The sequence below is a fragment of the Eretmochelys imbricata genome, chromosome 1 (genome assembly GCF_965152235.1).
Source record: "Eretmochelys imbricata isolate rEreImb1 chromosome 1, rEreImb1.hap1, whole genome shotgun sequence".
Lineage (NCBI taxonomy): Eukaryota > Metazoa > Chordata > Testudines > Cheloniidae > Eretmochelys > Eretmochelys imbricata.
This window is the reverse complement of record NC_135572.1, coordinates 137,077,828-137,089,994: the sequence shown is the minus strand read 5'-3', so window position 1 is coordinate 137,089,994 and position 12,167 is coordinate 137,077,828. Positions and strand designations below refer to the sequence as shown.

The following is a 12,167-nucleotide window of genomic DNA, read 5'->3' as shown; positions in this document are numbered from 1 at the left end:
CTATTCTGCATGAAGGTACCTGGGTTTATAATCCTTTGGACACTTTTTGTTAGTTCCATTTTGTGGTTGGCTGCCATGGCAGTGACTGAGCGCTTGTCTACATGGGGAATTATTCCAGAAAAAAGTTACTTTTATTCCAGAATAGTGTCCACACATGGGACTTATACCAGCAGATCTGTAGCAGAATAGTTACTCTGCTATAGCTATGCCAGTCAATTTCCCTGTGTAGACAAGTCCTAATCCTCCCCTTTGAGCAGTGATGTGATCTCCCTCGGAGATCATGTTTCAGTGGGAGGGGAGGGGGTTTTATTAAATTTTCAGTTGTAGTGCTAATATTGTCATTCTGCAAGCAAAAGCCTGTTTGAATTTAATAACAATTTTAAGCATGGATGCAGCCTACCTAAGGTAATTCACAGCTGGAACTGGCTTGCTCACGCTGCATCGTATTTTCTCATTTAGTACGTATGTGCAGGACTTCTCGTTATTTAGTGCTCACCTGTGTCAAAGAAACCATATCCATAAATAAGACTATGTTTCTGTTTAATCCCAATTTGTTTGAATTTGGGTTTACCCGAAAATTGGTTGCATCTCCCGGGCTCCCACTGACTGACATGCCATTCTGCAAAGCTCTGCATTGCTGCAGGAGCAGAGCTTGAGGCTTCAGCCTTGTGTGGAACTCCTAAGCTCCTTGGGATTTCTAAAGAGCTAAAGCTAAATACCTTGGAGATCCCAAGTACAGAACCCTCAGTTTTTAAAGTTTGTTTTGTGTTTTTATACAAAGGTATTTATTAATTGTACCTAAAGGTTTAGCTGGTGTTAGTGATTGATATTTTTTATGATAAAATAACCTGTTTCTGCCAGCTCAGAAAAGATCACATGGAAGTTTGCTGTAGTTTTATGGCTCCCTAGCAAAACCTGTGGAAGAATCAGCCTCTCAAACTGTGGAGTAGCATATGGGTAGAAGATTAGCACACCAGAGGACTGCTTCTCTTTAGAACTAGGAGCTAAAAACCTCAGTGTAAAAGGGGAATGTGACATGCTGCTCATGTCCAGCTTATATTTAGGAGTGGATCGGGAAGCTCAGAAATCAGACTATTATTTATCTTTGTAATAAACAGACAAATACACTGAACAGGAATACTCCTCAGACATCACAAAAGAAAAACACCGGGGAAAGTGAAATGTTTTTATAAAGAATAATCTGCTATCTATAATGGAAACTGGAAGACAGTCAAGGAAGAGCCATTTGCCACTTCTTCTGAAGAGCAGGGCTGTGGTCTGTTGCCAGAATATCGTTTGAATGGGCCATAACCCAGAAACATGGCAGAGTGCAAAATGTTTCCACCCAAAGAGTTATGGAGAAGTCTTTATGAGAATAGTTGTCATTTTGCATAGGCTCAGCAGATACAAGTCTTTCCATACAGATCTTTCTCCAAATAAAAATATATAAATCAGGGATTTGGAACTCCGCTCTGACTCCGCTCCACACGCCAACTCAAATTAATTAACTAACTAAAAAAGTGCATACTGTAATTTTGAAAAAACATTATTTTTATTCAGACTTTTAAAACAATTTAAATGTCATCGGCAGTGATACAAACTAGAATCATTCATAATTCATTCTGTAAAAAAATATTGCAGCAATCAAGTCGTCTTTCATAGCCTGCCGCAAATCATTTAAAATTAACTTTAAAGCTAAAAACAGTCGCTCTACAGTAGCTTGAGTTGTTGGCATGCTCGAAGCAATTCTACAGGCAGCCTGAATGCATTGTGGGTGGTGAATGGCCTCAAAAACAGACTTAACTTTTAGCCTACCAATAGACTCCATCGCCTCACAATCTTTCCGAATGTTTCTCTCGAATAATGCTTCATTACAGTTATGAATCGCAGAAACTCGCCAGCATCTTTCTTGTTTATCCAGTTCCTTTTCAAAGGCGTCATCTTCTGAAGAATTGGTGCTTGAATTATCTCCATTTCCTTGTGGTGGTTGAAGACGTCTCGGGGATGGATGCTCAAACAAGTTCAGAGTGGAGACAGAAGTTTGAGAACAGCCTGTTATTTCTGAAGGATGTAACTTTCTGAAACTGCAAATTCTATTGTTGATGACTCCTTTTGTTGTGTTTCATTTTCTTCAACCTCTTTTGCTGAGTTCAAATGTAGCAATAGATTTTGTTTTTCGAGTCGTCGAGCAATATCAAGGAGCCCTTCCTTTGCCTTTGGTATTTCCCTTGAGGTAAGAAGAATCCGATACCGGGGGTCAACATAAACTCCAGCAAGGAAATTAATATTGTCCAAAAGCTTCTCTTTGCATTTCTGCATGGAGGATAGAATTCTTTCTACAATTTGTCCACTGTTTTCTTGCAAGAATTTTGACAGTTTTCGCCATTCCTTCATTAAAACTTCTGGGGTTACATCAACAGCTTGAAGATTCACAGTTGTTTTGGTTTGGCTTTGCCAAGAGGTCTCACAGGTTCTTTTCATCCCATTCAGCTTTTGTTAACTTGAGTTCTCAGCAGCAGCCACTTGTTCACAGTAAGACTGAAAAACAAGAAGCTGATCAGTCATCGCAAATGTTGAACCCCAGCGAGTCACAGTATCCAATGATTGAGTTACCCCATGTAGATCAAGCAGAACACTTTGAATACTTGGGGTTCGTAGTTTGACAATGACTTGTTGAATTTTTGCCAGAAATTTCTTTGCATGTTCTTTGTTCAGTCCATCCCAGATTACCAACTGAAGAGTGTGAATACCACACCTCATCAGTTGGACTTTTGAGTCATTTTCATGAAGCCATGTTGGAAGTATGAGGCTAGGGTCATTAATCCATTGCGCAGCAGCATCCATGTTGAGTTTGATTTCATCCATTCCTTTAGTTCCTTCATCAGGCAAAATAGCTTCAGTTCTGTCCACATCCCTGTTCTTAGAGGTAGAAATGGTTTCATTATCCTCGCTAAAATTTTTGACGGCACACATCATGTTTGCTGCATTTTCAATGCAGATGCTCAGCACTTGCATTTCACTAATCCCAAATTTTTCTAAAATAGCTTTTACTTGACTTTTCACGTACGAAGAATTGTGACGGTGTCGATTATGTCCAAGGTTTTTACCACAGCTTTGTCTTTTCCTTCTTCGTAGTACTGAGCATTGATTGCATGGAAATTTCTGTTTCCATGGGTTGCCGCATCCATTTTCAGGTAGCACAATTTTTGCTCCAAAGCTTTCTTGAACTCTTCACTACTAGACTCAGCTGTGCTGACAACTAAATGACAAACTGCATCGTGCCCTGTCGAAACACCAAGCTGCCAACCCATTTCACCTGCAATTTTTTGGAATCCTTTGTTCTTCAGCCTGAAGGTAGTGAGCAGCGTTGAACTCAAGCAAACCATTTCCATCAGCCCTTCACAGAAAGTACTGGCATCCATGGTGACTGTAACCTTTGAGGACTTCAAATACGAGTCAAGTTTTGTTTGCTCAATTTTGGGTTTCTTTTCTCCAGGAGTTTTCAAAGAGCCAGATGAACATCGTTTAGCCGTGTCAGCTTTCTGTTTTGCCTCAGCTTTCTGGTCCTTTTTTGTAACCAGAGCCGCATAGTTTTCAGGATGGTTACGTTTTACATGCCGCCAAAGGTTGAAACTTTTCACAGCATTTACTTCACTTGTCTTGAAGCTGTATGGTTTGAGCTCACCATTCACTTCCTTTTCCACCTTGCACGTTGCCGATTTCTTCTTTGTTTTTCCCAAAAGCCCAAATTTGGGCTTTTCAAAAGAGATTCTTTTCCGTAAATTGGCTATCGATCATGGGGGGCAGATTTGATTTTTTTGTTGAAGCCATGGCCAAATCTTCTTGTGCTGCTACCCATCCAAATGTGTCTTGTTATGATCTTCAAAAAGCAATGAACAAAAGCATTACATTTTTTTATAATGTACCTGCTTATGATATCTTAACCACTTAAGGTACTTCAAATTTATTTTGGATTTTCTGGACAAAAATGATCGTATTTTCTTTTTACACAAAATTATTATTAAAGTATATTTTAATATTTTAACATGTTTCTTTCAGTTTTAATGAAGTAAGAAGTATTTTTAATATCCATAATACACATTTTTATTTATAAATTGCAAGTTAGTTTTTCTTATAAAATTTTGCGGTAAAAATATTTGAAATATTTTCCAAGTTTTTAATTAATATCTCAAAAACGCTTTAATATAGATATACCAATGAAATTTGCTATGTGCCGTAGCGTTAGTATGTGCTATCGCTGTTCTACAACATTAATTGTTGGGAAGTAACGAGGCTACACATTACAAGGTTGAAAATAAACTTTAATGGGAAAGCGGATTCAAATTGCAAGCTCTTTTAGTAAAGAGCAAATTTTCGGAAATATGTTTTTGCTTCATCAGCCTGAATAGATTATACAAGCTAGAACCTGTTATTTGCTCTATCTTGTATAATGTTTCCAGCCTGATGAAGGAAAAACATATTTCCAAAAATTTGTTCTCTTTACGAAAAGGATTGTGCTTGCAATTTGAATCCACTTTCCCGTTAAAGTTTATTTCCAACGTTCTATCATACAACATCATTCAAATAAAATTATTTAAACTACAGGCATCATGAACTGCGGGGGACTGGGCCAATTTTATTTAATATTTTTTAAATCTTCGACTCTTTAACAGATACGACCCTGGAATATGATTTAATGCTAAAACATGCATTAAAATGGTACTCTTAATTTATTTTGTATAATTAACCGTTTCTGAGAAAATTGTTTAAAAATGTTAATATGCTTAGATTCTTAGAATGATAGAAACAATTTTACTTATTACTTATTTTTCAACTTTGGAACCATAAATTTTAAACTTAATAATAAATAATAACCAAAAATTATTAACTTATTATGGAACATAATATTACCACTGTTGCCGGATGTCTGATAATTATCTGATTCTTTAATAAAACATATCTCCAAAAAACTTTGGCCAAAATCAAGATTTAATGTACAGATACAAAATTACAAAATGAGAATAACTGTGACTTATTACGTAAAGTGGTAAAGTAGATGTTAATATCAGTTGTTATACAATCTGAAACTTTTTGGCACCTTTAGGACTTTCTTGCTAAATATAATTCATTTTGGATTGAAAATGAAAAAAAAAAACTGGAGCACTCAAGTTTTTCTGTGCTCCGGCTCCGCTCCAGCTCCAGCAAAAACCTACAGCTCTACTGCTCTGCGCTCCAGCTCCAGGCTCCACCCCAAAGCCCTGGTTAAATAAATAAAATATAAATTAAAAGTGTAAACTTCTGTGGTTACTCTTTAAGCTTCTTAGAAGATATTAGAAATAATGAAGGGCAAAATGGATCAAAATTACAGAAGTAGATGATCTTTTAAATTGAGGATAAATAGAGTCATCTGGGCTACTAAGGGCCTTTGGGAAAAATTTCTTAAATCTTGAGGAGGACTCAGGCCCCCATCCTTCAAATGCGCACACATGGAGGGTTGTTGTGTCCACATGGAGCCCCAGTTGCAGGCCTGGCGGGAGGGGCAGGGGGGGCTTAATCCTTATTGAACTAACAGCAGCTTATTCTGATCCTGCCAGTGACAGTCAGTAGAATTGCAGTTATCTTTATTTGTGCAGATTTTGTCTCATCTAATACATTACCAAATTAAAGATGATTATTTATAGCAGGCAGTGTAGGCAAAAAGGGATTGCTTTGGTGCCTGATTACCAGGGTGACTTATCATTATAGGAGTTTTTCATTATTATTTTTGCACTCTGTGCTCCTAATCAAAATCAAGCTTTAGTGGGATATTAATGAAGGCTTGAAAACCTTGGTAGTGTCCCAGTACACATGAAAGTTAGTTAAATAAGTGTATTTGGGACCCTGGAAGTTGGAAAGGAATCTCCTCTTTACTGTATCTGAAAAATGGTCTGACAGGTTTTTGTTTTGTTTTTTTTCCAAATGGGGATCATCTCACATCAGAAATGTATTCAGTAGTGATATATTGATTCTAGAGATGGGTTTTAAGACAAAGGTGACTTTAGGGGTGGGGGAGGGAGAATTCCAGGAAACGGCAATTATAAAAATGTCAGCCGTGTTTATTCTTCGTAGCATAACCAGATGACACCACAGGTGGTTTCCTGGCTTATAACATTTGCAAAATATTGTTCCACAATTGTAATAGAAAGTAAAATCTTGTCAGTAATTGAATGCTTTAAAGGAAAGCTTTGATATGTTTATTTTAGTCTATGGGGAGTGGAAAGAGGGTCCACTCAGAATTGTGTAAATTGTTTTTTCAGAGGTATTCCTTGCTCCAGTTCCTTTGGCCATGAGGCTCAAATCTGAGAGTGCGAGAGGACTGTAGTACTCTCGGTTGAGAATAACTTTCCTAGTGAGCCTTACTAGCTTATGTATAGATTAACTTTGGTGTTTGCTTCAGAGGAGTGCTGGATTCCTTGCTTTGACCTATATACACTATAACAGTATGCAGTTTATAACATTTTCTTAAATTCAGTACATTGGTAGTTATTTATTTTAAAATCTTTTGATCCAAGGATAATTGCACATTTCTTGCAGGTTCTTTTTATTTTTGTGCCTGTGAAAAGAGCCAGATTGAGACCAAAGTCTGCCATTTTTCCACAGAGCAAGGGCAGTATGAGCAATGCAGTCAAACTTCCCCACTGTGCTGGAGAGACCACTGCTATAGGTGCTTCAGTTTATATATCCATTCCTTCCTTGGCCTTTTTCCCAAGATTTCCAACAACTGTAGTGATTAGTGCTCATTATGATGGTAGCTTTTGTGACCACAAATAACTGGATTCAGACCGCAAACGTACTTCACATAGGCCCCAAAACACCTCTGCTAGTAATGCCTTTTAGCACTAGTGTCTTGGGCTGAAGTTGAACAAGTGTCGTAGAAGTGAAAAGCTGTGTGTCCCTTTGCATGTCCTCTGAGTCCGACCTCTTTCTGCAGAGTATTAAACAGGATTGGCTCTGGGCTTTAAATATCTGAGACTATATGATGTAGTGATTTGGGGAGTCTCTTCTCCAGAGCTATGGGATAATAAATGGGTTGGTAAACCTGGATTCAAAAATCAAGGGATATACATTTATAAATACAAAATAAAACATATACTGTAGCAGTGCATTGATTTATTTTGGGATTAGGATCAAAGGATATTCCTTAGAGCAGGGGTCGGCAACCTTTGGCCCACGGCCCATCAGGGTAATCTGCTGGTGGGCTGCAAGACATTTTGTTTATGTTGACCATCCACAGGCACGGTCCCCTGCAGCTCCCAGTGGCCATGGTTCGCTGTTCCCAGCCAATGGCAGCTGTGGGAAGTGGTGGGCTGCAGGGACGTGCTGGCTGCTGCTTTCCGCAGCTCCCATTGGCCGAGAGCAGCAAACCACTGCCACTGGGATGGTCAATGTAAACAAATTGTCTTGCGGCCCGCCAGCAGATTACCCTGATGGGCCGCATGCCAAAGGTTGCTGACCCCTGTCTTATAAGTTTCTAACTGTATGTGGACCCTAATCTATGTGTTTCCTCAGGAGTATTGACAGAAGAATGTTCTTCCTTTGGAGACATGCCTTTTAAAACAAGATAACAGAAGAACGGGTGTGCTCATAGTCCCCCAAACTCTCCCTCTACTTCTGCCACAGAAATATGGACAAATACAGTAACCTTTAAAATGGCAAGACAAAGCTTTCTGTCTCTCCAGCAAAGAAACAGACGCCAGAGTTGAAGTTTCATATTATACTGTTTAAAATATCTATTTTCTGTGAACGAGGTCTGAGGAATGATTTGTTTAGTGAGGCTGACAGGCTGTCAGTTGGCTGTTCTACACACTACTTTCCAGCGTAAAAATAAACTGCAGATGTTCCAAGACAGATGTATCAAGATACTTAACTTTGGTTTTGGGTTTCCGGGAGTTCTGGGTTTCACTAGGGATTAATCTCAGTGTTAGTGCTGAAAAAAAATGCATTCTCCATAACTCCACAGACTGAGTTTTGTGTGTGTTTAATACATTTTGACCTGTAACAACATTTTATTGTTTAAATACGAGAACAAAAACACATTGCTTGTCTTTTCTTCCCATAATAAGTAAACCAAAATAAGTTATTCATAATAGGTCCCCTGTTGTGGAAGATGTTGAGTACTCTTCTCTCGTCATAGGTGTTGGAACTAGTGGTGCTGGGAGTGCTGTCACACCCCCTGGCTTGAAGCAGTTTCCATCAAATATAGGGTTTACAGTTTGGTTCAATGGCTCTCAGGACCCCCACTATAATAATTGTTCCAGCACCCCCGTCTCTTGTTGTTTGCAATGGTTGTTGGAAATATTCGGCACCTAGCAGAGTGTATCGTCTAGGAGTTGTCCCACAATGTTGGACCTGTTGTTTTAACAACATAATTAATCTTCTTGCTGGAGTGATGGTTTTTCAATTAGCTTATAGTTGACTGCATGGAGCTGAGCTGGGGATGAGGAATCATCCAGATATTACTTCCAGATGAGTTTTAATTTATTTCCAAGGACAAATAGAACTGTTTTACCTGTCTGAATTACTGTAACTTCAATTTAATAAAAAGAAAAGGAGTACTTGTGGCACCTTAGAGACTAACAAATTTATTTGAGCATAAGCTTTCGTGAGCTACAGCTCACTTCATCACGAAAGTTTATGCTCAAACAAATTTGTTAGTCTCTAAGGTGCCAGAAGTACTCCTTTTCTTTTTGTGAATACAGACTAACGCGGCTGCTACTCTGAAACCTGTTCAATTTAATATGCTGCTGGGTTTTTAAAACAGAAAATAATGAGAATATTGTCTGTGTGTGCTTTGAAAAACTCAAGTAAGGGATGAACTTGGTGCAAGAGTGTAAACATGGCACTGACAGCTGTATTTCCCGCAATATGCTTGATGGCTGGCACTTGCATGACATATTGGCTTGTTCCTTCTTCGCGTGTAGAATATGTAACTGGATACAATTGGCGATGGTTCAACTAAAGTTACACTGTTTTGTGTATCATCTCATCACAGCTGCAAAGTAATTACTTCCAGCATTGGGTCTTCCACCTTGACAGGATGCTAAATGTGTAAGGAAGAGATGAGGCGAAGCTGATTCAATTTTGGCTTTTATAAATGCAAGATTCTCAACAACTTCAAGATTCAAGTCAGACCACTTTGTTCTCTTTTTAATTTTTAGTTATGTGATTCAGTGGTGTTCTTACATCATGCAGCATGATATGTAATGTGAAACTTGCTTTGTGAATGTAACAATAAGCCTGAGTGACTGTGTTCTTCAGGTCTAACCATGGGCCCAGCATGCATTTGAATCTGTATTCACTTACAAAATAACAAACTGGTGAGATTTCGGCAGAGCTAAAGCATGACTGGGTGGTATCCTAATAAAATACTAAGTCTTCTGAGGTCTTTTTTCCCTAGGAAAGCAGCAGGAGCTTGAAGCCGAGCACCAGGACATGTATGTCGAAGCTGATCATGACCTGCACCTAACAACACGACGTTCGGTACAACCCCCTGCAGAAAGACCCGGGGAGAGACGTATGGCTGAAATGAAGAAACTCTACGGTGTGGGTGCTGCCAAAATCCAAGCCATGGAGACTGCCATGCAACTTGCCTTTGATAGGAACTGTGATAAAAAGCAGCCCAAGTACTGGCCTGTTATCCCTCTGAAACTGTGAGCTGTATCATCTTCTGTACTAGCAGTCCTGCGCTGCAGCTGTGGGTGCCCAGTCGGGCTACACAGCTCAATGAATGAATCCGGGGTCATCACTTATTCTCCTTCCCACCCTGCCAAGCCACTCCCCCCTCTTCTTTTTAATCTGTCTACCAGAGTTTTCAGAACCTATAGCATCTCCACAGAGAAGTGCTAAATTTTTGATTTGTAGTGTAGGGGTAGTGAAATTTTACTACTTTTTAAAATATATATTTTCACTAATTTAATGTTGATCTGCCTTGACCGTGCTTGCAGGAAATGAAATAGCGTTTGTTTGCACTTAGTGAGCTGGGAAGACTGTTCAGCAACACTAAAATCTCTACAAATGGTCCACTTATTTATTATTGTAGTAGCCTTGAGATCAACTTTAACACAGTACAGCTTGAAGTGTTGTGAACTCTGAACTCTCATCCTTGATTTGGGGATCCTGCAGTCAATTAGCCAAGGTACAAAATACTAAATTACTGTAGCACAGCCATTTGAATGCTTTTTGAAAGCTTTATAATAAGGCAGGAATTTTTTTATTCCAGTCTCAAACTTGGCAGGCAGAATTTCAACTCAGAAGCAAACTTATATGAAAACATGAAAAAAGAAATTTTGGCCATTTTTATTATACAACTGTTTGGTTTAATTTTTCTTTTCTTTATGTATCAAATCAATTAGACATTTTTGCTACCATGCCAGTGGAGAGGCTTAGGTTCCCGTTCTGTCACCCTTCACTCATATTGGGTAGCGCCTTCCTCAACTAATAATTCCACTGATTTGTGAACGTACTGAGTAAGCAATACTCACTATGAATAAAGGAGGCAGAATTGAGCCCTTAATGTTGAAAAGTGAGTACTCTGGATATGTAATAGTGAAAATCCTTCTGAAAGGCAGCTATGTGTCACTATTGTATACTTAATTTGCACCAAAATAAGTCTGCACCCAGTCAAAGTAATATGGACTTTAAACATTTTTCTGTAGAAAGAGTTGTATAAAGAATATGATGATTAAATGGCCTCTCTGTGTAATATGCAATATGTTCATGCTACATCGTAAGTGGTTGCAAAGAAACATATTAGTATCTTAACTGTCATGAACACGGGTGACCCATTTTTGGGTTGGAGAAGGCTGAGGCTGAAGTTCCAACAGTTTAATTTGCTCTAGCTACGTCCTGTACTTGCCTATATGGTCTAGCTGTTGTAGCATGTGTGGCATATAATAGACCACATTAATCTCTCTGCCCTTTGCTGTATCCAGGTAGACTAAAACAAATTTCAGATTTAACTTTGAATGTCCTTGTTTTTATCACTTGGTGTTACAGCTTCTTCAAAAGTACTTCTTTTTTTTTTTTCATTCTGAACCCACTTCATTTTAGCATAACGTGAAGCGGTAAGATTGAACTCCTTGCAATTAAAAGCTTCCAGACTCCCAAGACTCATTACTGATCTAATTGAACTAACAAGCTCGTACACAGGGAAAAAAAATAAGTCGGGGTTGTGAAATGTAATCCTGCATTCGGTGTACTGAAATTTTGTCATGGCATGTTAGCGATCGACTATGAAATGTCAGGAATTAGTGTTTTTGTTAGGATCGCTCTTGGTTGACAGAATAAACTTTTATCTTCTCATAAAAACTCTGTGATAAAAATTATTTGTTTTTACACCCTGCCCCAGCTGTCTAACACTTTATTCAATGCCCAGGTATGGTAAACCTTCTCTTGCTCTCTCTGTTTGCCAGGGAAGGCTGCACTTTGCCAGGTGCAGCTTTAACTTAGTTAAGTTGTGAAAAGCACATATGGTGGAGATGAGGGCTTCACAGGAACCCTTGGCCCGCTCACTGCCTATCTGGTAAGGTGCAAAGTGGGTGAAGAGGGCTGCTGTGCTTTTTGAGGGAAGGGCATCTTCCCTTCCAGATCCATGTACAGATCTCTCTCTTCCCATGTGAATGGGGGACTCAGCTAGCTGCCCCTGCAACATCAGCGGCTATTTTGCTAGCTCAGGGATCCAAGTGGGGTTGGGGTGGAAGGTACACCCCCTCATACTTCTCTACTCCTGAAGAGCTTGCCAGGGAATACACTCTTGGGATGTATATGTTTTTGTGGAGCCCCCTCCATGAAGGGGATCTTCTGTAAAGGAGGAGTAGGCCCAGGTGAAATAGATCTGAAATGCCTGGGAGTGAGAGGACAGGCTGCCAGGGGACAGTTAAAATGGAATTACAGTGGATCTGTGGAATTTAAATGCAGGTTTCATGACCTGTTCCAAGGGGGGCCAACCCTACATTCTTCTCTGTTTCCCCTTCCTCTCCAGATGAAATAATGTGGGGAAATCTCTGGGAGGAGATTTCTTCCCCCTTAATTTCTCTCTCAGGTTTTTATGGGAGGGGTTGATCTGACTCCTCATGAGTTTCACAGGAGGGAGCCCCACACCTGATGCAACGCAGGAGTGATGCATCTCG

The 12,167-nt window shown here is 39.3% G+C and overlaps 1 protein-coding gene across 1 annotated transcript in view; it reads left to right on the top strand.

Moving 5' to 3' along the window:
* Positions 1-11,346, top strand: part of GEMIN8 (gem nuclear organelle associated protein 8) — a 34,700-nt gene extending 23,354 nt beyond the window's left edge. The window contains exon 4 of the mRNA XM_077815985.1: positions 9,437-11,346. Within this exon, the coding sequence (XP_077672111.1) occupies positions 9,437-9,693 (257 nt within the window). The 3' untranslated portion in view covers positions 9,694-11,346. The remainder of the gene's footprint in view (positions 1-9,436) is intronic.
* Positions 11,347-12,167: the final 821 nt, after the last annotated feature.